This window comes from Phocoena phocoena, chromosome 5 (assembly GCF_963924675.1).
Source record: "Phocoena phocoena chromosome 5, mPhoPho1.1, whole genome shotgun sequence".
Taxonomy (NCBI): Eukaryota; Metazoa; Chordata; class Mammalia; order Artiodactyla; family Phocoenidae; genus Phocoena; species Phocoena phocoena.
Window position 1 is genome coordinate 1,645,858 of NC_089223.1, and position 25,887 is coordinate 1,671,744.

The window sequence follows — 25,887 nt, forward strand, 5'->3', positions numbered from 1 at the left end:
AAAACTGGAATTTCTTAACATGACTGTAAGGTGTTGTAGTATCTGGTTCCTGCCCACTTATACCACTGCCTTTCTCACTCACTAGGCTAAACCCATCTCACGAATATTCTTTTACTTTCTCAGATGCACCAAATTCTTTCACCTTGAATCTCTGCTTCAGGTCTTAGTTTATATAACATTCCCTCGGAGGTGCATTTCATATTGTTATCTTCTCTCAAAGCAATCTCTTCTTTCCCTACATAGTACTTACCACAAGGTGTAATTAATATTGATGTTCATTCTTTCACCCAAGAAGTGAGCTCCCAGTATATTCTAGGGGCTGTTTTAATCACACAGACTAAGCTTTATTCTTTTCATTTAAGATCTGGCTCTAAGCCCAGGAAGGCAATGCCCTGGCAGTACGCACTACACCTAACTGTACATACAGCACTTAACATAATGCTAGCACAGAGTTGATGTCGATAAATAGCATTAATAAATGAATGAGTCGAGCATCTGTGTATTTTAAGTTCGAGATGGTATTAGAACCTGGATCTTGCTTGCTAAATTGAAGGATCAGAGGTGAATTCTCTCTACTCTTTGACTAGGTGCAAGGCGGTGTTTTCACTTTAGGGACACACTTCAGCGTCACTATGGATCGGATGATGATGGGTGGCCTTATGTACTTGTGAAAAGAACCTGACACGTCTTTAATGATTTTATTAACACTTTATGACTATTAAATGAAATTGAAATGATGCGATAATCTCCAGTCATTAAATTATACAAATTGATTTGAGTTCGGGTGCATCTGTGGAGAGGTCAACATTACAGTGATAACATTAAGTAATTATATATTAAAGCCAGAACTGACATTGTGGATACAGTTTCAAGATATTTTCAAATGGATACTCATGTTTTAATATGAAGAGTATCACACTGGCTTTTCATCCGAATCTATTTTCAGAGATAAATGTGTAAGACTCAAAATACTGGCAGGAGACCCTTATGTAATGTTTTACTTGACTCGTGGAAACGGCGTGTTTGCTCTCTGATTTTTTCTTACCAATTACAGTTGTTAGAGCTTTGCTGTCATATCACATTTTAAAACGTTTATTCATACATTTATCACACGAACTTTTTCCCCCCCTATGGTCCTTAACCCACTTCTCTTAGACTTTAAGGAAGCACCTCCTTGTTTTTGTGTTACACGACTTGAGAATGAATCTGTGTGCCCTTACTATATTATGAGTGCTCTTAAAAATAGGCTCCATGATTTGATCTTTCAAGTTATGTCTCCATGTGCCTCAATTTCAAAGAGTTTTGTCTGTTTTTGATATGGCACTCTTTCCAGGTCCTTGACCGTAAGGATTTGTTTTTAATAATCTCTAATTTTCTGAGAGTCTGGATCAGGTAAACATGCTGTTAAATTTTAATTTCTAAATAAATGAATTGATGTTCTTTCGAATAGCCCAAGCATGAGAATGGCTGTCCAACGTTCTGCACTGGATACAAGCTACATGAAAAGGACACAGTTTTTCTATGCTTCTTCTTTGCACTGCTTTTAACTAGGACTGCCAGTGAAACCTTTCCCGATTCCAACTGTCCATCCAAAGGCCGAGCAGCAAGTCCAGGAGACTACATCCCAGTTGTAGACAAGGGAAGACATGGATGCATCCTGATCTTTGTATAGGCTTTTGACCAGTTCAAGTTTACCAGTGAGAGGACTGCTGAAACTGTTCACTTGGTGCCATGTGACCCTTTAGGAATGCCGGTGTCTTCTCTTTATCCAAGTCATGTGGCAGCAGCCTGGCACTCCTCAATGGATAACCCAACACCCTTCCTAAAAGTTCCAGAGAGAGGAGGTAGATGGCAGGGAGAGTAGGTAGATGGATCTTCAACACATTGGAGATACAGAGTCATGGGGTTGCCTATGTTAATGCATTCAATATAGGTTTGTCTTGGGATTCACATGTACTACATTTGAACCAGGACTTAATCAAAATGTGGTTTTTATTTATTGTGTCAATGTTAATAAGGTAAGGTCATACATTTCTGTAGACAGTTGGTAAAACCAGAACTAATGCTTTCATAACTTGGTTTTAACTTTGAACCACACTATTTGTCCCCTGAAGGAAAGGCACATTGATTCCAGTTCCAAAAAAGGCATCATGCCTAGAATAAAAATGCTTCCAGATTATACATTGCTTTTATGATGTTCCTGAGAAAGCCAATGAGGGAAATATATGTTAATCTAACCTGGCCTAGGCGTGCTGCTGTGATTTAGTGATCATAAAATATTAATTTCTGTGCCTGAAAGATGAATAAGGGCTGTGAATTTTAAATGGAACAAAAAATATTTTCAAGAAGAAAGACGTGGTCTGAGTGAAATATACCTGTATGCAGTAGTCAATTTTAATCCCACCTATTAATGTGCAAACTAAGGCATCTAGACTTCACCTGTTTCAGGGCTGAAGGTTTTTCTGTAATTTTGTCACAGGCTTAGGAGCAGTAACTTAAGATGCGACTGTGAACTACTGACGGTTCTTGGAGAGAATTTTAGGGAGAGTGTCAGCTTATAAATAGGGTGTACAGCTGTAACTAGTCCAGCAACAATGAGGCACTCGAAGAAGTAACATAATACAGAAGTAAGTAGCAGTACTTTAGCTATTCTTTATTTTATCCAGAAGTCTGAGCATTTAGTAGAGTGTAGAACTTAATTTTATACTCCTGTCATATTCTTGAGGATTTTTTTTTTTCTTTTGCGGTACGCGGGCCTCTCACTGTTGCGGCCTCTCCCGTTGCGGAGCACAGGCTCCGGACGCGCAGGCTCAGCGGCCGTGGCTCACGGGCCCAGCCGCTCCGCGGCATGTGGGATCTTCCCGGACCGGGGCGCGAACCCGCGTCCCCTGCAACGGCAGGCGGACTCTCAACCGCTGCGCCACCAGGGAAGCCCTTCTTGAGGTTTTTCAGAATATATTTTAAATATATTTCTTAGAAAGAGCAGTTAATTTTCCAATTTTTTTTTCTATTTGTAGATGAACAACGGTATATCTCAAGTTCTCTTTGTCATAAGCAATAAAATAATAAGAAATTAAACCAGGATTTAAATGTTCTGATTTAGTGGTACAGATATTAGAGTTGAATAACCAGCTATTAATGTTTTTGAACAAACCGATACTTACATAGAATTCCCAGTGTCCATACAAGTTTATATTCTGAATTAAGGGATGAGTGTATTTATAAAGATACTTCTAGGCTAGTTTGTGTGGAAGGGAAAGAGGTAATACTTTCCTAATTGGAATCTGTTACCAAGAGGCTAAGAGCATCAGTTTGTGTTGTGTAAGAATAATTTGATTTCACCCTACTATTTGTGATGTGCATTTTCAGTGATTTTTTTAAATTTTAAAATGATCTATTAATTTTAAACTAACCAGACATAATAGAAAACTCTTAGTTGTAGGAAAGGGGCAGATCAAGTTGAGAAAGTATTTGAGAGAGTCAGTTGCTACTACTAAAAAAAAAACAAATCGGAGAACATTGATTAATAAGCATGGGACAGCAGTCTCTTCAAAATGTGAGACGGATCATGCCACGGTTGGTGAATTATTTCCGGCTGTCCTTAGGAGATAACTGAATAATATTCAGTGTCTTCTGATGAAACTAAATTCATCGTCTGATTACGTACCACTTGGGCAGGTTAGCATCTTAATAAATGGATGTATTTTTTTTTTAGGTTTCATAGGTTACAAAATATTAATTCTAAGAGTTTTCATAACAGAATCCACACCAACTGTGAGTTATTTTTTGATACATAAAATGGATGAGTTTGAATCAGCTATTTCTTTAAATGCATTTTTATTGATTTTATATATGTATCCTCTCCATATTTTGGACAAGGTGAACTGCCAATAAATGTTAAGTTTAGAAATATCACTTGAGATTCATTTACACATTGGCATTTATATTTAACATTTCTTGTTATATATGTTAAAGGATAGGACAGAATATCAAGAGCATCACCACTTGAAACTTTAACTTAGTATGTGGTTAAGTTCATAGTTAAATGAAAGCAACACGAAATGATTGATTACCTAGAAGAAAGGAAGCTCACGTATAAGTGCTGTATGGTAATATGTAGTGTGTAGAACACCACCCATGGATGTGTTGTTTTAAAGAGGTGACAAGGAAGAGTCACATATGACTGGAATGTGGCAGAGTAGGACCTTTGACAGTGAAAAACGTTTAGAAAATTAGCTTTTTTCCTACTTGGAAAAAAAACTGAATAAACTTGATAAGTGTTTTCAAGCACATTGATAGCTGTTGAGTCGATCATGGTGATCAACTTTGGTTCTGTCTTCACTGATGATGAAAAACAGGAAAAGGACTTGGAATGAATGCATCCTGGAAGGATTTAATTTACTTACAGTGAACGGAAATCATAGGTGATCTGTGAAGTTTTTAAAAGAAGTTTTATCATTAATAGATTTTTTACAACGGCATGTGGTCTCTGTTTAAGTTATCCCTTGAGTAATTCTTGAGTACCCTGTATTTTTTGTTACAAGACTGGATGGAGGAAACTAATTTTGTTGTTTTGCCCAAAGAAACCCCACAAAATTCATTTCAAGTTTAATTTATTGTTCGACTTTTCCGTTTGAAATAAAAGTAAATTATTTTCAATTTTCATGATGAAATATTTAAAATAACAACATGGACAGAATAATGTGTCCTGAAGAAGACCTGAAAGGACACTTAAGCCAGCTTTATTAGTGAAGGGTAAGAGGAAGCTTGCTTTATCTCTATCCTGCTCCTGACAATTATTATTATTTATTTATTTTTAAACATTTATTTTAATTTTGGCTGTGTTGGGTCTTTGTTTCTGTGCGAGGGCTTTCTCTAGTTGTGGCAAGCGGGGGCCACTCTTCATCGCGGTGTGCGGGCCTCTCACTATCGCGGCCTCTCTTGTTGTGGAGCACAGGCCCCAGACGCGCGGGCTCAGTAGTTGTGGCTCACGGGCCTAGTTGCTCTGCGGCATGTGGGATCTTCCCAGACCAGGGCTCGAACCCGTGTCCCCTGCATTGGCAGGCGGACTCTCAACCACTGCGCCACCAGGGAAGCCCCCCTTGACAATTATTTTGAATAAATACCTGACATCCTGTTATTTCAGCCATAAATATTTCAGTTTATATTTTGAAAGAACAATTCTCTTGGTTTAAATATAACTACAATATCATTATCATATATAGACAAGTTAACAGTAATTCATTCCTAGCATCATCTTTTTTCTTTTTTCACAGTTTGTTTGAATCAGGATAAAAGTGAGGTCCACATATCCAGTTGGTTAACATATCTCTTTAGGCTTTTATAAGGTAATGTAGAGCTTCCCACAGTCTGGACTTTGATTAACATATTACTCTTTGCCATATATTCGTTATCAAAGGGTAATTAGATCTAGATGCTTGCTGAGATTCATGTTCACTTCCTGGCATGAATATTTCATAGGTGGTGTTGAGTATCCCCATTTGAAGGCACGTAACTTCTACGCATCTCTCTTTTTGTTTTGTTAGCAGCAGTTAACAATTCTTGCCTTGATTCATTAATTCACAAGGTGTTACAAGATTGGTTATGATTCTGAATCTATATTCGCTCATCATTTATTAGCTGGAGTTCTTCCAAAAAACCCGTCCCTTAATGAACTATTACCCTGAGTAGAATTCTTATAGGAAAGGTGGGAAAATGCTTGTTTCTTTACCTTTATTTACCAGATTTCAAAATAATAGCTTGGCTCCTTAGCATTCAAAGGCAATCAAATACTTTTCTTAAATGTCATTACTAATCTATGGATTAGAAAATGTATGTATCTAAGCCTTTTGCAGTTATTATTTTTATTGCTACTCCAACTGCGTCATCTCTGTTTAAAGTGATTCTCATCAAATTTGCTCCTGGGTCTTTTGACACGAGGCCGATAGTTTTGGAGAGCTCCCTGCTTTAGGGGGTCACAAGTTGCTCTAGGCTCATCTTATATACGCTTGGCAATATGGAATCAATGAGAATTTTAATGATATTTTCCAGGCTCAGGTAATTTTCAACAACATTTAGAATATGCATTTTTTGCTGTCGTAAATAGATTTCAATAAAGTTTAGAACATGAATTAAGCTTCTAGAGTCATGTGTTCACATAAGGGAAACCCCAGATTTTATGGGTAAAAAGGGTCCAATATTCTTGTCTTTCTGCAATAAAGAAGATGATGTGATGAGTTCTGAATTCTTTTTGGAGCCTTGATTTTTGTTGTTCATTAAGCTATTCATAGAAATGAGGAATTTGGGTTGGCTGTGAAGAGTTGAAGTGACATGGAAGACAAGTCTATATACTAGTTTTCCAAGTGCTAAACTGCAGCGTTAACTTTAGGAAAGATGTTCCCAAGTTGTTTTCCCTCCCAATCCTACATATGAGGCAATGTGTGACCAATTAAAAACAAAAATACAGTTTTCGATATGACCTAAGTCGTATGATGCTCTAAACAAAGTTACTAATGACGAGTAAAGTGGTCTCACATTTGGGAAGTTAAGTAAGTGTAACCAGTGTGTACGAGAAAACTAACTGCTACCATGTGGTTAATAGGTGAACATTTAATTTCTACAGGATTAGTCCCAGTAACAAAAATGATATAACAGAGGCTGAGGAAAAAAAAAAAATAATAACAACAACTGCCGACCAGAAAACGATAGGAGGAAATCGAGCAGCTTCAGAGATGACTGGTTTTCAGACTCGCATAGCCCACCTAGATTCATCTCACTGAAAATAGACTCACCGTCTTCAGGATAATAATGTGAAATGATAGTGTGTCATATATAAAGAAATATTTTTTTCTATTCTATACAAGAAAGAATGGATGTCCTTTGATTTCATTAAAACCAGAGGTAGGGAATTTCCTGGCGGTCCAGTTGTTAGGACTGGGAGTTTTCACTGCGGAGGGCACGGGGTCAGTTCCTGGTTGGGGAACTAACATCCCTCAAGCTGCACGGTGTGGCCAAACAAACAAAACCCCCCAAACCCCAGAGGTATTAAAACATCACACTTTGGTAATGTCCAAAAGAAAACAGCTGAGAAGCCCGAATGAAGGGGGTACAGTTTTCCCAGGTAGAGGAAAGAGCTCTTGATGCGAAGTGGCAACGAGTGGGTGTTGCTAAGGTTCGTAGCTGTCGCTCTTTAGAGGCGTCAGCATCCCTTCGTTGCAGAAAAGTAGCAGCCTTCCAGATGCGTGTCAGTTTCGCAGCACGCTTCTCCGTTAGTCGAGCCTTGCCGTCAGCCCCCCTGTCTCTCTGCTTTCCTAGGCTTGTCCACCCTGCAGGCGGTGCTGGATTCCGCTGCCGAAAAGAAGTGGCAAGTGACTGCTATCAACGTGGGGAACATCAACAATGACAAGAAAGATGAGACCTACCGCTCGCTCTTCCAGGATCTGGAGCTAAAGAAGGAGCGGCGGGTCATCCTGGACTGTGAGCGGGACAAAGTCAACGACATCGTGGACCAGGTGGGCTCCTGCCTGTTTCCTAGGGCGCCCAGTCGAGCGCGTGCGTGCAGCCTCGGCGTTTGCAGGGAGCGTTTCGGGGCGGTGCTTGAGCAGCAGGTTGTTTCCCCAGGGCCCGTGGAGGACCCGGCAAGGATCAGCGGTGACCTTCCCCCTGGCTTCACTTAGCAAGAGCAGGGCGTCCCCAGTAGTGCTGGCACGTCACACGAACCATTACCTGTATGCAATATACAGGTCCTGATCGTGTGGTCTATCGTGTTGTCCTAAATTTTGATATTTTGAAGTGGAAATTTAAAATTCAGTTCTTTTGAGCTGTTAAGAGAGAAAGAAATGGGCAGGCACGAAGTGAAAATAAGTCTGGGTCCTAAGGGAAAAGTGAGTAATTCATGGATTCTTTGGCAAGACGTGGAGTACTTCAAACATTAGGATATAGTGTGGTGTGCTAAACCTGGATTGTTGTCTGAGTGGATTTCGGTCTTCAGAAAAAGCATGTATTTATTTTTCCAAGAAGTAATTTTTCCCCTCCTAAGTAAGTAGGTTTTGTGTCACTGTGAAACTATTACTCTATGAAAATAAAATATGTAGGAGTGATATATGCAGTCCTTGCTGCTTGAAAAGTAAACTAGATGTATTAATTTGCATTATTTTAAAGAATAATATGATACCAGAGATATCTGTGCTCACCACATCACCTTGCTTCCTTTTAAGATCTTTCAGGATGGGACGGCCATGCAGTGATTTCCACATGATAGAAATAAAATCCACTATGTTATGCAGGTAGGGTAGGTGACCAGAGCTGGTGCTAAAAAGCATCAGGATTTACTGCCTAAGGTCTCCTCCACTGGTTTCTGCTTCTTTTCCAGCTGACAGTATACGTTTATAATAGTTTCCTTGGAATAATTATATATATATGTTATACGTTTATGTATGTCACTTACATACACAAATGTATGTATATAAAATTATTCCTTGGAATAATATAGGATTGGAGGAAAATACACAATTAAGTATGCATATCTTGGCCCTTCTTAGGCTTTGAGGAGAAAATTAGATTCACTAATCTGTAAAACAAAGCATTTTGCAAACATAAACCTTGATGAACCCTTAATTGTTATAGAATAATACAGGGCCTAAGATACACAAAATGGATCTCTCATGAAATATTGAATAACTGAATAAAACTAGCTTGTTATAACAACAAACTAAATGTTTTATATCAGAGAGGTCAACATTTCAGTAGAACAGTCTTGATTCTTGTCTCCGGAGAGGAAGCTGGGATTGCTTTTAACCCGAAGGCCTCTGTTCAAATGTGAGTCTAACAACTCATTTGAATTTCAGAGGAGGTTCCCATTAAAACTGAATTTTGATAATACTTGTTAGTCTTTGTTTTAAAAATTTAGGTATTCATGACTCATAATAATACAAGTTGCTGAAAGCCTATATGAAAATAATTATTTCCGAAACTAGAAGAGAGAAACTACAAAAGAAACTGGGACCATATGGAATGGAATTTTTTTTAATCTTTTTTTTAAAACTTTTTATTTTATATTGGAGTATAGTTGATTAAAAATGTTGTGATAGTTTCAGGTGTACAGCAAAGTGATTCAGTTATGTATATACATGTATCTATTATTTTTCAAATAATTTTCCCATTTAGGTTGTTACATAACACTGAGCAGAGTTCCCTGTACTATACAGTAGGTCTTTGTTGGTTATCCCTTTTATTTTTTTTAATAGATCTTTAATGGAGTATAATTGCTTCACAATACTGTGTTAGTTTCTGTTGTACAACAAAGCGAATCAGCCATAGGCCTAGACATGTCCCCATATCCCCTCCCTATTGCATCACCCTCCCACCCTCCCTATCCCACCCCTCTAGCTGGTCACAAAGCACTGAGCTGATCTCCTTGTGCTATGCAGCTGCTTCCCACTAGCTAAATATTTTACATTCGGTCATATATGTCGATGCTACTCTCATTTTGACCCAGCTTCACCCTCCCACCCCACGTCATCAAGTCCATTCTCTAGGTCTACCTCTTTATTTCTGTCCTGCAACTAGGTTCATCAGTACCATTTTTTTTTTTTAAGATTCCATATATATGTGTCAGCATACAGTATTTGTTTTTCTCTTTCTGACTTACTTCACTCTGTATGACAGACTCTAGGTCAATCCACCTCTCTACAAATAACTCAATTTCACTTCTTTCATGGCTGAGTAATATTCCATTGTATATATGTGCCACATCTTTGTCCATTCATCTGTCAATGGACACTTAGGTTGCTTCCATGTCCTGGCTATTGTAAATAGAGCTGCAATGAGCATTGTAATACATGACTCTTTTTGAATTATGGTTTTCTCAGCATATATGCCCAGTAGTGGGATTGCTGGGTCATATGGTAGTTCTAGTTTTAGTTTTTTAAGGAATTTCCATACTGTTCTCCATAGTGGCTGTATCAATTTACATTCCCACCAACAGTGCAGGAGGGTTCCCTTTTCTCCACACCCTCTCCAGCATTTATTGTTTGTAAATTTTTTGATAATGGCCATACTCACTGGCATGAGGTGATACCTCATTGTAGTTTTGATTTGCAGTTCTCTAATAATTAGTGATGTTGAGCATCTTTTGATGTGCCTCTTGGCCATCTGTATGTCTTCCTTAGTGAAATGTCTATTTAGGTCTTCCACCCATTTTTTGGTTTTTTTTTTTGGTTTCTTTCTTGTTTGTTTGTTTTTGTTTTGTGGTACGCGGGCCTTTCACTGTTGTGGCCTCTCCCGTTGCGGAGCACAGGCTCCGGACGCGCAGGCTCAGCGGCCGTGGCTCATGGGTCCAGCCGCTCTGTGGCATATGGGATCTTCCCGGACCGGGGCACGAACCCGTGTCCCCTGCATCGGCAGGCGGACTCTCAACCACTGCACCACCAGGGAAGCCCTTCCACCCATTTTTTAACTGGATTATTTGTTTTTTGATATTGAGCTCCATGAGCTGCTTTGTATATTTTGGAGAATAACCCTTTGTCTGTTGTTTCCTTTGCAAATATTTTGTCCCATTCTGAGGGTTGTCTTTTTGTCTTGTTTATAGGTTCCTTTGCTCTGCAAAAGCTTTTAAGTTTAATTAAGTCCCATTTGTTTATTTTTTGTTTTTATTTCCATTACTCTAGGAGGTGGGTTAAAAAAGATCTTGCTGTGGTTTATGTCAAAGAGTGTTCTTCCTATGTTTTCCTCTAAGAGTTTTATAGTGTCTGGTCTTACATTTAATTCTTTAATCCATTTGGAGTTTATTTTTGTGTATGGTGTTAAGGAGTCTTCTAATTTCATTCTTTTACATGTAACTGTCCAGTTTTCTCAACACCACTTATTGAAGAGGCTGTCTTTTCTCCATTGTATGTTCTCGTCTCCTTTGTCAGAAATTAGGTGACCATACGTGCATGGGTTTATCTCTGGGCTTTCTATCCTGTTCCATTGATCTATATTTCTGTTTTATTGCCAGTACCATACTGTTTTGATTACTGTAGCTTTGTGGTATAGTCTGAAGTCAGGGAGCCTGATTCCTCCAGCTCTGTTTTTCTTTCTCAAGATTGGTTTGGCTATTTGGGGTCTTTTGTGTTTCCATATGAATTATAAAATTTTTTGTTCTAATTCTGTGAGAATGCCATTGTTAGTTTGGTAGGGACGGCATTGAATCTGTAGATTGCTTTGGGTAGTATAGTCATTTTCACAATATTGATTCTTCCAATCCAAGAACATGGTATATCTCTCCATCTGTTTATGTCATCTTTGATTTCTTTCAACAGTGTCTTATACTTTTCTGAGTACAAGTCTTTTTGCCTCCTTCAGCAAGTTTATTCCTAGGTATTTTATTCTTTCTGTTGCAATGGTAAATGGGAGTGTTTCCTTAATTTCTCTTTTTGATTTTTCATTGTAGGTGTATAGGAATGCCAGAGATTTCTGTGCATTAAGTTTGTATCCTGCAACCTTACCAAATTCATTGATTAGTTCTAGTAGTTTTCTGGTGGCATCTTTAGGATTTTCTATGTATAGTATCATGTCATCTGCAAACAGTGACAATTATACTTCTTCTTTTCCAATTTGTATTATTTTATTTCTTTTTCTTCTCTGATTGCTGTGGCTAGTACTTCCAAAACTATGTTGAATAAGAGCAGTGAGAGTGGACATCCTTGTCTTATTCCTGATCTTAGTGGAAATGCTTTCAGTTTATCACCATTGAGTATGATGCTTGCTGTGGGTTTGTTGTATACGGCCTTTATTATGTGGAGGTAGGTTCCCTCTCTGCCCACTTTCTGAAGAATTTTTATCATAAATTGGTGTTGAATTTTGTGAAAAGCTTGCTCTGCATCTATTGAGGTGATCGTATGGTTTTTATCCTTCAATTTGTTAATATGGTGTATCACATTGATTGATTTGTGTATATTGAAGAATCCTTGCATCCCTGGGCTAAATCCCACTTGATCATGGTGTATGATCCTTTTAATGTGCTGTTGGATTCTGGTTGCTAGTATTTTGTTCAGGATTTTTGCATCTATATTCATCAATGATATTGGTTTTTAATTTTCATTTTTTGTGATATCTTTTTCTGGTTTTGGTATCAGGGTAATGGTGGCTTCATTGAATGAATTTAGGATTGTTTCTCCCTCTGAAATTTTTGGTAGAGTTTGAGAAGGATCGGTTTTAACTCTTCTGTAAATGTTCAATAGAATTCGCCTCTGAAGCCATCTGGTCCTGGACTTTTGTTTGTTGGAAGATTTTTAATTATGGTTTCAATTATATTACTTGTGACAGGTCTGTTTATATTTTCTAATTCTTCCTGGTTCAGTCTTGGAAAATTGTACCTTTCGAAGAATTTGTCCATTTCTTTGTGGTTGTCTATTTTATTGGCATATGGTTGTTTGTAGTAGTCTCTTATAATCCTTTGTATTTCTGCAGTGTCAGTTGTGATTTCTCCTTTTTCATTTCTAATTCTGTTGATTTGAGTCTTCTCCCTTTTTTTCTTGATGAGTCTGGCTAATGGTTTATCAATTTTGTTTATCTTCTCAAAGAACCAGCTTTTATCTTTATTATTTCTTTCCTTCTACTGACTTTGGGTTTTCTTTGTTCTTCTTTCTCTAGTTGTTTTAAGTGTAGATTTAGATTGTTTATTTGAGATTTTTCTTGTTTCTTGAGGTGAGAGTGTATTGCTATAAACTTCTCTATTAGAACTGCTTTTGCTGCATCCCATAAGTTTTGGGTCATCGTGTTTTCACTGTCATTTGTTTCTATGTATCTTTTAATATCTTCAGTGATCTCTTGGTTATTTAGTAGCACACTGTTTAGCCTCTATGTATTTGTGTTTTTTACAGTTTTTTTCCTGTAATTGATTTCCAATCTCATAGAGTTGTGGTCAGAAAAGATGCTTGATACAGTTTCAGTTTTCTTAAATTTTCTGAGGCTTGATTTGTGACCCAAGATGTGATGTATCCTGGAGAATGTTCCATGTGAACTTGAGGTAAAAGTGTATTCTGCCACTTTTGAGTGGAATGTTCTATAAATATCAATTAGATCTGTCTGGTCTGTTGTGTCATTTAACGCTTGTGTTTCCTTACTTATTTTCTGTTTGGATGGTCTGTCCATTGGTGAAAGTGGGGTGTTAAAGTCCCCTACTATTATTGTGTTACTGTCAATTTCTCCTTTCATGGTTGTTAGCATTTACCTTATGTATTGAGGTGCTCCTATGTTGAGTGCTCCTATGTTGAGACTTGTAATAGTCTTTATTTAAGGTCTATTTTATCTGATAGGAGTATTACTACTCCAGCTTTCTTTTGATTTCGATTTGCATGAAATATCTTTTTCCATCCTTCACTTTCAGTCTGTATGTGTCCTTAGGTCTGAAGTGGGTCTCTTGTAGACAGCACATATATGGGTCATGTTTTTGTATCCATTCAGCCAGTTTGTGTCTTTTGGTTGGAGCATTTAATCTATTCACATTCAAGGGTATTATCGGCATGTATATTCCTATTACCGTTTTCTTAATTGTTTTGGGTTTGTTTTTGTGGGTCTTTTTCTTCTCTGGTGTTTCCTGCTTAGAAAAGTTTCTTTAGCATTTGTTGTAAAGCTGGTTTGGTGGTGCTGAATTCTCTTAGCTTTTGCTTGTCTGAAAAGCTTTTGACTTCTCCGTTGAATCTGAATGAGATCCTTGATGGGTAGAGTAATCTTGGTTTTAGATTTTTCTCTTTTGTCACTTTATATCCTGCCACTCCCTTCTGGCCTGCAGAGTTTCCACTGAAAAATCAGCTGATAACCTTATGGGGACTCCTTTGTATGTTATTTTTCCCTTGCTACTTTTAATATATGTTTTTTGAATCTAATTTTTGATAGTTTGATTAATGTGTCTTGGTGTGTTTTTCCTAGGGTTTGTCCTGTATGGGACTCTCCGTGCTTCCTGGACTTGGGTGACTATTTCCTTAACCATGTTAGGGAAGTTTTCAAGTATAATCTCTTCAAATATTTTCTCAGACCATTTCTTTTTCTCTTCTTCTTCTGGGACCCCTATAATTCAAATGTTGGTGCATTTAGTGTTGTCCCAGTGGTGTCTGAGATTGTCTTCAGTTCTTTTCATTCTTTTTTCTATATTCTTCTTGTCAGTTATTTCCACCATTTTGTCTTCCAGCTATCTTATTCGTTCTTCTGCCTCAGTTATTCTGTTATTGATTCCTTCTAGTGTATTCTTCAGTTATTGCATTCTTCATCTCTGTTTGTTTGTTTTATAACAATGTGTACATGTCAATCCCAATCTCCCTAACTATTCCTTCCCCCATGGTAACCATAAATTCGTTCTCTAAGTCTGTTTCTGTTTTGGAAGTTCATTTGTATCGTTTCTGTTTAGACTCCACTTATAAGGGATATCATACCATATTTCTGTTTCTCTATCTGACTTACTTCACTCAGTATGACAATCTCTAGGTCTGTCCACGTTGCTACAAATGGCATCATTTCATTCTTTTTTAATGGCTGAGTAATATTCCATTGTATATATGTGCCACATGTTCTTCACCCATTCCTGTAGTCAATGGACATTTAGGTTGTTTCCATGTCTTGGCTATTGTAAACAGCGCTGCAGTGAACATTGGGGTGCATGTATCCTTTTGGACCATGATTTTCTCCTGATATATAACCAGAAGTGGGATTGCAGGATCATATGGTAGCTCTATTTTTAGTTTTTTAAGGAACCTCCATACTGTTCTCCATAGTGGCTGCACCAACTTATATTCCCACCAACAGTGTAGGAGGGCTCCCTTTTCTCCACACCCTCTCCAGCATTTATTGTTTGTGGATTTTTTGATGATGGCCATTCTGATCGGTGTGAGGTGATATCTCATTGTAGTTTTGATTTGCATTTCTCTGATAATTAACAATGGTGAGCATCTTTTCACGTGCCTCATGGCCATCTGTATGTCTTCTTTGGAGAAATGTCTATTTAGGTCTTCTGCCCATTTTTAGATTGGGTTGCTTGTTTTGATAATATTAAGCTGCATGAGTGGAATGGAATTTTTTAAAAATTTATTTTATTGGAGCATAGTTGATTTACAATGTTGTGTTAATTTCTACTGTACTGCAAAGTGACTCAGATATATATATATAAATATATATATGCAGACACACATATATATATTCTTTTCCATTATGATTTATCACAGGATATTGAATATAGTTCCCTATGATATACAGTAGGACCTTGTTGTTTATCCATTCTTTATACAATAGTTTGCAACTGCTAATCCCAAACTCTCAATCCTTCCCTCCCCTACCCCTTCTCCCCCTTGGTAACCATAAGTCTGTTCTCTGTGAGTCTGTTTCTGTTTCATAGATACGTTCATTTGTGTCATATTTTAGATTCCACATATAAGTGATATTATACGATATTTGTCTTTCTCTGTCTGACTTGCTTCACTTTGTACGATAATCTCTAGGTCCATCCATGTTGCTCCAAATGGCATTATTTCATGGAATGAAATTTTTTGTAGCAAATATATGATCGTGATTAAATAAATGTCCATATGGACATCCATTCAACATGTACACAGTATTTTGCACATATATTTTATCTGAATGTATTATGTGAGTGTGTGGATTTATTGAGGACATTGTATGTATCTGGAATGAGGGATGCCAAGAAAGGTAAGGGTCTTGACTTTACCTTCTGAATTCATTGTTTAAAGAGGAAGGAAAATGTACACACATAATAAACACTGCAGTATTACAAGTTGTAGTGCAATGTGGTCTAAGAGCATGCAGGAGGAAGTACCTGTCTTAACAGGGGTGGGAAGATGTATGAATGGGTCACACATGGGTACCACTTGGCTGGCTGGCTTGGATTCCTCCAGTTGTTCGTTCAGTGAATTTCCCTGAGTGTCTAATGCTTACCAGACAGGCACTGCAGGAGATCCAAGACGTAGTGTTAAACAAAACAGGCATGCCCATCAAGGTGAATAGCCATGATGTTTCATAGTTACATTAATATGCAATTATAGTGATGGTAATACTATGAATGAACAGGACAGGATGTTATGTGAAAAAAAATTGCAGAAAAAGTCATTTCGATTGGGAGATCACGGGAGGCCTTCAAGGAATAGAGTTTACCAGGCAGAAAGTGGGATTGAGGTACATTTCAAGAAAAGGAAACACTATTGACTTACTCACTCTGTCAAGAGAATGGAGATGAGATGAAACTTTATATTCATAATTGCTTAAAGTTAGAAATATAATTAAACGCTGTTAGTCTATGAGTATTTTATCATTCAATAAAACTTTAGAGACACTTATTTCTAGTTGTAATTAGGTGCGGAAAGGACTCAGACGTCAAAAACACTTAGAAATTGATGTAAATTTACTACTGTAAATGCAGTACTAACGGCTCCATAAAACAAAGATATGATGGTATGGCTGATACTAATTCTTAGAGAGAAGTAAGTCTAGACCATTCTTCATATTTCTCCTTTTTCTCAATGAACACTAAACTCAACTACTTCTACTTCTCGTAGCACCATTAATACTGTGTTTTTTCTGAATTTCCAGAAGGAAAACATGCACGATTGTGAAAGTAGAATGACCAATAAGCGCAATCAACAAATGCCAGTAGGAAATATGAGGGGCATGACCGTCTCAGTTCAGCTGATGCTAATTAATATATTTTTATTCAGGAGGACATCTTTTCTTCAAAATTCTCCCTTCAACACAGAGCATTCATTTTCTTGCAAAAGGCAACTCAGTTGTGTTACAAAAAAATAAGCTAACAGATAAGATAAGCCTAACTCCCTTCCAAATTTGTGACCATGTACTATCAAAGTGACATACGGTGGAATCCTTCTAGGATCTGGCCCTCCCCTTGCTCTTTGACTAAGTGTGGTGCTCTAGAGCATCTGACTTTGCCTGGGATGAAGGAGGGAAGTCTTCTAGGAGGTAACACCGGGCTGAGATTCACTGTGCCTTAAGAGACAAAGGGTTTGGTGTGGAGGGAACTTTCCAAGCAGAGGAAACAGGATCTATGAAAGCCCTGAGGTGATGGAAAGAAGCTCTTTTTGCACCAAGAAACAAAAAGAGGGCCACGTGGCTCTAGTATAGAGAGTGAGAAGGTGGGCCTGAACTTCACAGTATGTGAAGGATTTCGTACATTACGCTAATAAAAGCAACGGGAAGCCACCAAAACAGTTCAGTAAGGGAGGGGATCTAACCTTTTCCATTTTTAATAACAGTTAATGCTTTCCGTTAGTGTGACTATTTTCTTAAAAATAGAAATTACATTTGAGTATCTCAGTACCAGGACTGCAGCATGTCCATTTTACCTACTTCCCTTTATAAGTGATAGAGATCAGTGAAGAGTCCAGTTGATGCAATAATGTCCAAAACTGTTGGGAGCATTGCCAAATGACTACTTGTGCCATGATTTTTGACTTAGATTTGTGGAGAGAAATTAGCTTCTCTGACATTTTGCTGCCTTAAACCAGAAATAACCATGTTCATTTGAACTAGACTATAAGTATTTCAAGATTCTTAAGATTGGAATTTTATTTTATAGATCTATATAACAATTCTGTTATATGCTTATTAATATTCTTTTAAGACCCATGTACTGCTATAAACTCTGTGTTTATCTTTGAATGTAGATTGTGAATATAAAATCTCAGATGCTGGGTTCAGCTGTCTATGTTTCACTGAAAAGAAAAACAATAGCTTTTGTAGGAATAAAATTATGACTTATTAGGGATTCAACACGTTTTTGACTTCACATTTCTTAAAATATTGAAACCTTATTTTCACTATTAACGAAACCAAGGTAATCACTTTTGTTTAGTTATTGACTTCTTGAAAGATAATATTTATAAAGCACTAAAATGTATGGTTACTTTTTTCTGAGAGAAATATTATCTGAATTTGATAATTATATTTTATGAAATATGACTCATTGTAGACTATCAAGAGACAAAGTAGATAAAATTTATTTTCTGAATCAGGTCATAACAGAAGTACTTTTACATTTACATTACTTACATTTGTTTCTTTATCTTTATTAGGTTATTACCATTGGAAAACATGTTAAAGGGTACCATTACATCATTGCAAATCTGGTAGGTGAATTAATGATATTTATTATTTTAATAGAGATGCCTGTTAATTCAAAAAAATTTTATGGCCAGCATTTATCAGTGGTATTTTAAGAAACATATTTTGATTATATCAATCAATTAGAAGTGACAATATTTTTCTGAATTTGTTACACTTTAGATTTACTTTCCATTTCATATTTTCTAATCAATTTCCTATTGTTATAAATGATTTGAGAAATTATAGAACAGTATTTGACAAGCTTATACTTTGTGTTAAAGGAGTATTTTAACTAAGGGAAAATTTTCAAAAAGATATAAAATTTAAGTGTCCAAATTTCCCCATGTTTCTCACTGTCACTGTAATTCATAAACTTTACCCTTTGCCCATTTCTTTAAAGTTCTTAGTATCTATAATATTTGAAATGCACATTTGTGAGAATATGTCTTGGTGCAAAATAAAGCCTGGAAATACCCAGAATACTTATATATTGTGTATTATTTATGTCTGATTTCCTACTTACTATATAAGCAACACAATGAAAATTGAATAGCTGATCACTTTTCCACTGAGATTCCCTCAAATTAAGATGATACTGAAACAGTCCCGTGATTAACTGTATCTCCCTTCTTAAGTATGATCAAAGTCAATTTAGAACTACCGCTAGAAATTTCTGTTTTCGAAATAGTTTTTAGATCGGCATTAACGCGAGCTTGAGGCTCCCCTGCTGCAAAGGTTTACGTTCTTTAAACAAGTATGATTCTGTGTAATTGAGGGCTCCGTCTCCCCAGCCTCAGAAAAAAAGGTGATTAAAAGAGCGGCAAAAGCAGAGAATGAGTGTGTTCTCAGTAGCATTACAGGACTGTGAAAATGTCCTGTTTATACAGATGAGGATTTACGACGTCGCTTGTGGAATGTTAGATTGTTATGTCACAAGACATTATTTCCAATAGTCATGGAGAGATTTAAAAACCCCGCAACCTTACAAGTGATAAATATTGTTTTCACTAGAAAGTGGCACCAGTGATAAAGAATATTCAACCTCGGACCTACATATATTGGGAGAAGTTGGTTGTTCAAGATAAAATTTCTGTTTGGCAATGAAATGGCTCATCGCTATGATAATATTTTAGAACTTACCCGTATAATATGGCTTATAGATCCTAAATGAGTCCCGACCAGAGCAGCGAGAGTTAAAATAAGTGAAGCTGTGTGATCAGGCTTTCCAGAACCACATTCTGTGCAGGGAACAGCCTGGCCATCAGTCCCTGTGTGACCTGTGCCATCGATGAACAGCACAGAGCCACACCGAAAGCTGTGATCTTTAAAAATGTCCAGATGGAGAAGGTTATATTGGGACATTGAGAAATAATGGCAGAAGGAGGTCATCAATAATTTGAGAGTTGATATTAGATGCTGTGAAAAAGGAAACATGTGTTGACCAGCGTAAAAAGGTTCAAAAATAAAAGCAAGTTCTTGCTGCTGTCATGCTGCTATAGGGAGAAATCTACATAACATTTTATCTGAATTCAAGTTGTGTTTTTCCTTCTCTGAATCCTTGGTATCCTCGCCATATGGAATTTCTAGTGAATCAGTAAATTCAAAGAATCTGTAGAGGGCTGCAGTTTCTGAGAATCTCTAGGGCGCTTGAAAATTTCAGTGACATTTAAAATTGGAGAATGCCATCCAAAGTTGAAGGGCTTTCATCTTCCAAAGCCTTGACTGGGAATGTCCCTTCTTCCATGTCCAGTGGCTAATGAGTGTTAAAGGAAGTGGCTGTAAAAGATAGAAAAATCCTCAGATATTGTTAGTGACTTATTTCTTCAGAAATTGCTGAATGCTTGATTAGGCTCCCCAAACACAGGCTGTAGTCCAGTTCCTGATACGTCATTAAAGGGGATAAAGGATGAGGAAGCGGTCATAAGGGATCCAATTCTCATTTCTTCAGCCCTTCAGAATCAGACAAAAAGCCCTGCAATCCGCCCACCTGACTCTGCCTTACAGTGAGGCTCACTCATCAACCAGCCCTGCCCGTGCACATAGAAATTCCAAGAAATGTTTTGGCATCTTCCTCTTAGACAGCCAAGCATTACCAGACTTTTGAGAAAAAAGTCTTTGCCATGAGGGATGTAATACAAATAAACAAGTACACAGAAACAAGGCAGGCACGAATCAGGAGAAAAGTGCTTCAAACTGTAAGAATATCTTCAGAGAAATAAGATAAAATGTTATCCATAAAGAGGAGAAAAGGCTGCTATAAAAAAAAAATCAAGGAACAAGAAAGAGCTCTGGGAAGTTAACTTCTTTTTCGTAGAATAACTAGTAAAATTACATGAGTTTGAAGGTAAAGTTGAGAAAATCTTCCAGATTATGTGGCAAAATGACAATACAATAAAAAAACGGTGTATGTGGAGAAAACTGAGGGACTCAGACGTTTAATCTAGCGGTTGCAACGTCTTATTAATGAACCTTCTAAACAGACATAGTGAAAACAGGGGAAGGAAATTATCAGAGAAACATTCAGAAAAATTTCCGGTGCTAAATGACATAAATCTGCCTGTTGAGTACACACAATAATGAAAGACAAAAGGCTTCTTTCGTAAAATATCGCCATGAACTTTCAGAGATAAATAGAAGATCTTAAAGTTTACGACAGGTGGGAAGCCGGAAGGAGTATGAAGCAGGTCACAGACAAAAAATAATTAGAAATAATGCTGTTGTATTTTTCAGTAGAAACAGTAAGTCAGTAGAACAATGCCTTCAGATTATCAGGGTTTCAACTTAAAATGCTATACCCAGCCAAAATACCAGTCAAGTGTCAGAGAAAACAAAGGTATTTACAGACATTCAGTGTCTCAAAAAAAGTAACTCCACGTGTCTCAGGAGACTACTGAGGACTCTAGCTGAAGAAAGGGGTAAAACAGGAGAGAAAAGTGATGGAGGATACAGAGAAGCTACTCAGAAAAGAGGGGAAGGGGCATTTCAGGAGAACAATTGCAGAGCAGATGAAAGAGGAACCATTGAGATTGCAGCGTTAAGGTGGAAGGCTCCAGGAGGCAGGGGAAAAGAGAGATGACTTGATATGTTTCAATATTTTAATTGAAAAAACTTTTACCCATATAAACATGAAAAGTTTTACATGGAGCAACTGGAGAAAAAATAAGAAAGAGAAAGCTCTAGTAGTGAAAACAATGAAGCAGTCAACAACATTAGAATAAAATACTATTCAAGAAGGAAAGTGCAATCCAAACACGGTATTTGGCTTTGCTCTGAAAAACAGAATTCTAACTGTGAAAACAGCGAGCATTAAAATGGCTGAGGAGGTAGATGGTTTGCTTATGAGACCTACGTACTCATCTGGCACGAGTATAAACTGAAGAAGAAAATCTAACATGGGTGAGTTAGGAAAGAAGAACACAAATGTGTCATGCAGAATTACAGAGGTAAATACACGAAAAACAAAAATGACTGAAATTGATTGTTTTGAAGCAGCTTAACTGAGGCATGCGTGGGTCAGAACAGAAAATCTATGAATTTTGTTATATACATTTTCCTCTATTTGCATTATTTGATAAAAAGAAAAAATACGAGCCAATAACAGCGTAATTATTCTTCTCCACACAAATAATATTAAACTATATTTTTAATATCAACAACAAAGAAAAGGCTCTCATATTTAGGTCAAAATATTTCCAATTCTTCTAATTGTGATTTCATCTTTCAGAGAATGTACTCCCAAACTGAGATGTACTTTATGGCAGCGGAAACACTCTAGGATAGTTTTAGTAATGACTGAATTCATTCTAACAATGCAGTAGAAGTGGCTTTTTAAAATTTAATACATTTTATAGAAACTAAGTTTCATGCTTAAAATGAAAATACGTAATCGTTCTCCAATAATGACAAAGCATTTGGTACTTTCCCTTCTCATTTACAAGGTTTTGATATCACCTGAGAGAGTGGACAATTTAAATAGAAATAACCATCACACAATGTTGTAGCTCTTGGAGATGTAGCTTAATGTTTAAGTATCTGGTGGTGCTTTGTTGTAAATACAGTAAATAAGACCCAGTTCTTATCCTTGGAAGATTTCTCAATAATACAGAGAACTTTTATGTAAGTATGACCAGTAAACAATCATTGATTAAGGACCCGCTATGACCAGGATGAGGCTAGGTGCTGGGGAAGAATATTGGCCGTTAAAATACATGAAACATTTACTATAGGCTTTTTATCTCCCTCATGAGTTCTTTGAAATTTGTAAAACCACAATGTATAGAGCTATTTGCTTAACGTTAAGTTCTATTTGGTTCTTAATAGAAAGCATGACATAAATATGTTCTCTGTCCAGGGATTTACCGATGGAGACCTATTAAAAATTCAGTTTGGAGGTGCAAACGTCTCTGGATTTCAGATAGTAGACTATGATGACTCCATGGTATCTAAGTTTATAGAGAGATGGTCAACACTGGAAGAAAAAGAATACCCTGGAGCACACACGACTACAATTAAGGTACATATCTATCAGGATCTACTTCTACCTCCATCACCATGTCTATCCCCACCTCCACCTCCATCTCCATTTCCACCTCCACCTTCACCATCTTCACCTCCCCCTCCTCTCCCCTCCCCCTCCCCCTCCCCATCCACCCTCATCTCTATCTCTATCTAACTGCGGGTGAGTAGCTTGTTCTCTGGGACACCTTAGGAAGAAGATAAAAGTCTCAATTTGTTTTCATAATTAACAAAATAAATATAATGATTTATGTAATCAAAGAAACTCTGAACGCTAAATGTCATGCACTGCTCTGTAATAAGCGCTCTCCAGACTCATCTTCTATTCTCTGTGTGTCTGGACACCTTGAGGTCTTCACCGGTTTATTCAGTGTACTTTATTGTGTAAATACATACCTGCATATATTTATCTCCAAATATGACATATTTCTGCTGTTGATAGGAAGGGTTTTCTTTTTCTTCTGTTCGTCACCTGATTGAGAGCAGAGATAAGAGTAAAACCAGCGGGAGGAAGAGTGAGTGAGATGAGGTCCTGTTCACTTTTGGAGACTAGGTTTATGAAAAATAAAAGCTGCAGAGTATTGTCAAATGTATAGTGATCTGTTTACCTGTGTTATCTGTGTATCATAGTGCAGGCTGCGCAAGAACCAGTCAGGGACAGTGTCATTTCAGTTGCTCTCATAGTTACGTTCATACATCCTGGAGAAGTTTTGTTGATGTTGTTTTCTGCACAAAATGAAAAAAACAGATATGTTTGGCTTTAAATTTGCGTCTGGTTGTGAGACTGGTGCTAGATAAGAATTAGAAACTTTTAAGTTTTCTACTTTGGGGTGTGTAAATGGATCCTATTAATTCAACGTCAAATTTAGGAAAGCATCCCATAGGATGCTAAAGCATAGCCTGGAGCTAATTTTTTCTCTAAAGTAGGTGACTTCTCGTTTGGTGACCTTGACTGAGATTCAGCACATATACATTTATAAAGGGCTTGAGGGCCGTGGGCGTGCCACCATTTGACAGGGCTGCTTAGAAGGGAGGGGACCCCATCAGTGTCTGTCTCCTCCTGTGTTCAGCAGGGGTCTGACTGAGGCCCACATCTGCTGGGATTGCAGGCTTCCCTGCATCCAGATGTGCTGCCAGTGAAGTCCTCTGATGGAGCGTGCGTGTGGCATTCCCCCTCAGATGGGACTGACATTCCTTTGAACACTCTGCTAGTCATCGTGTAGCCTCCCGCTGCTGCTGCCTGTGAGAAGGATGAAAGCAAAAGGAGATGACTTTTTTCTCACGGAAGTCATATCGTTATTAAAGTTCACGTGCTATGCCTCAAAGCGCAAGCGGATTTAGGGGATAAGAGATCTTTGGCAATGCATTCTGCTAACATTTTTGCTAAGACCTAGCACCAGAGTTCACTCTGTTGGTGACCTTTCTTTGCTCCCTTCTGGCTGTAACATTTCCCTCCAGAGCGGCTCCCTTTTGGTTTCTTCTGACAAGTTTCAGAAAGATCGTGATGGCCTTTCCTTGTGGGGCGCCTCAAAGAGCATAGGCTTAAAAGTTTAAAAACACAGCCTCGCTAGTAGGTCTGTGTCTTTATTCCCTTCTTGCCCCCAGGTTCTTCAGAACTTTTTTTTTTATTATTCCATATATGTGTGTTAGCATATGGTATGCCGCATAGCACAGGGAGATCAGTTCAGTGCTTTGTGACCACCTAGAGGAGTGGGATAGGGAGGGAGACGCAAGCGGGAGGGGATATGGGGATATATGTATACGTGTAGCTGATTCACTTTGTTATACAGCAGAAACTAACCCACCATTGTAAGGCAATTATACTCCAATAAAGATGTTAAAAACAAAACAAAACAAAACACAGCCTCTTCCGTGTTCTGTGTATCCCTTGAGGTAGTACAAGGACCCTGCCCCAAGGCTACACTGTTGTTTCCTGACTGCCCCTCCCTTGTCTCTGCATCCCCTCCCTTCCCTGATTAGCGGCTGTTTGAACCTGCCGGTTGGAACTCAGGGAAGGTCCTGGAGGCCAGATTAAAGGAGCGCAGGCCCTGCACACACCCTGGTCCTTATCAGCAACCCCGCCCTAGAACCATTGCTATAGAACTCCTCACCAAATCCTTCCGGGTTGGGACACACAGTTTTTCAGGGCAGGAGCCTGCTTGTGGCTCCCTTTGCCTGGCAAAGCAGTAAAGCTGTTCTTTTCTACTTCACCCTCCACCCCCCAAAAAGTAGGCTCTCAATCACTTTTTGACCCTCGGCCCCAAAATTGAACAACATTTACAAAGACTTACTTAGCACATCTTTGGAAACAGAGGTGCCAGTGGGAGATATATCTTATATGGTCTTTGAAGCGTGATAAAAAGTACTGAAAATCTGTGTGGAGGATGTGCCTTTGGGTGGGAGTTCATCCTAGCACGGAGATATTGCTCATGTACTAGACAGCCGGGAACGCAATACATTTTGAAAGAATGACTCTTGCCTTTGATAATCCAAAGTCTTATGGAGGATACAAACATGCCAGTAAGCGAATATAATAGAGAGTGATACATGTAAACTGTGGCAGCTCCTACACATGATAAGGGCAGTACGGTAGGAAGGCTTTCCAGAGGTAGGATGCCTGAGCAGGGCTTTGCCCGTGAGCCATGCAACAGCATAACAGGTCCAGGGAAATCGGGAGGAGTGAGTTGTCAACAGGTGTAAAGAGTAATTCCAAGACAGGACTTTCATGGTTGTTTCTGTCATGATTCTTTCACGGGCAGAAAAAGGAAGAAAAACTAGATAGGGAACAATATACCATTTCCTAATAAAAACAAGCATATATCATCTGTCCAAGCGAAAATATCTCGAATGCGGTTATCTCTTTTTACATTGTGTTTTGGGTCATGGACTGTATCAGGTATGTTGCTAGATAATTTAAATCGTAAACTTATGCTATAGGCATGAGAGCCTGTAAAAATATAATTCATTACATCAAATCCTCTCCATGGTTAGGCATTGGAAATTATATAATTTATATCAAGTTGTGGGACTATTAAATTAATAATTATTTAAAACTTCTAGTCTTCCTTGAAAGTCAATGCACCTTCCACAGCTTCCTAATTAAAATCAATCTTATTCAATAAATACAAGTAAACCTTATGTGTTTCAATATTTAACATATTTTAATAACCACCGAATATAGATTGCAAATGTTAAATTTCTTCATTCTTATGTCCTGTGCCAAAAATAACTCTAGAGATTTAAAATCTGACTCTCTTTCACTAATGTGCT

General features: G+C 37.8%; 1 protein-coding gene across 3 annotated transcripts in view; it reads left to right on the top strand.

Annotated features, from left to right (window-relative positions):
• GRIA2 (glutamate ionotropic receptor AMPA type subunit 2) overlaps positions 1-25,887 on the top strand; it is a 170,343-nt gene that overhangs the window by 86,350 nt on the left and 58,106 nt on the right. For all 3 annotated transcript variants that reach the window (XM_065877319.1, XM_065877318.1, XM_065877316.1), the window contains exons 4-6: positions 7,315-7,511; positions 18,072-18,125; positions 22,454-22,615. In XM_065877319.1, coding sequence (XP_065733391.1) covers positions 7,315-7,511; positions 18,072-18,125; positions 22,454-22,615 — 413 coding nt within the window. The remainder of the gene's footprint in view (positions 1-7,314; positions 7,512-18,071; positions 18,126-22,453; positions 22,616-25,887) is intronic.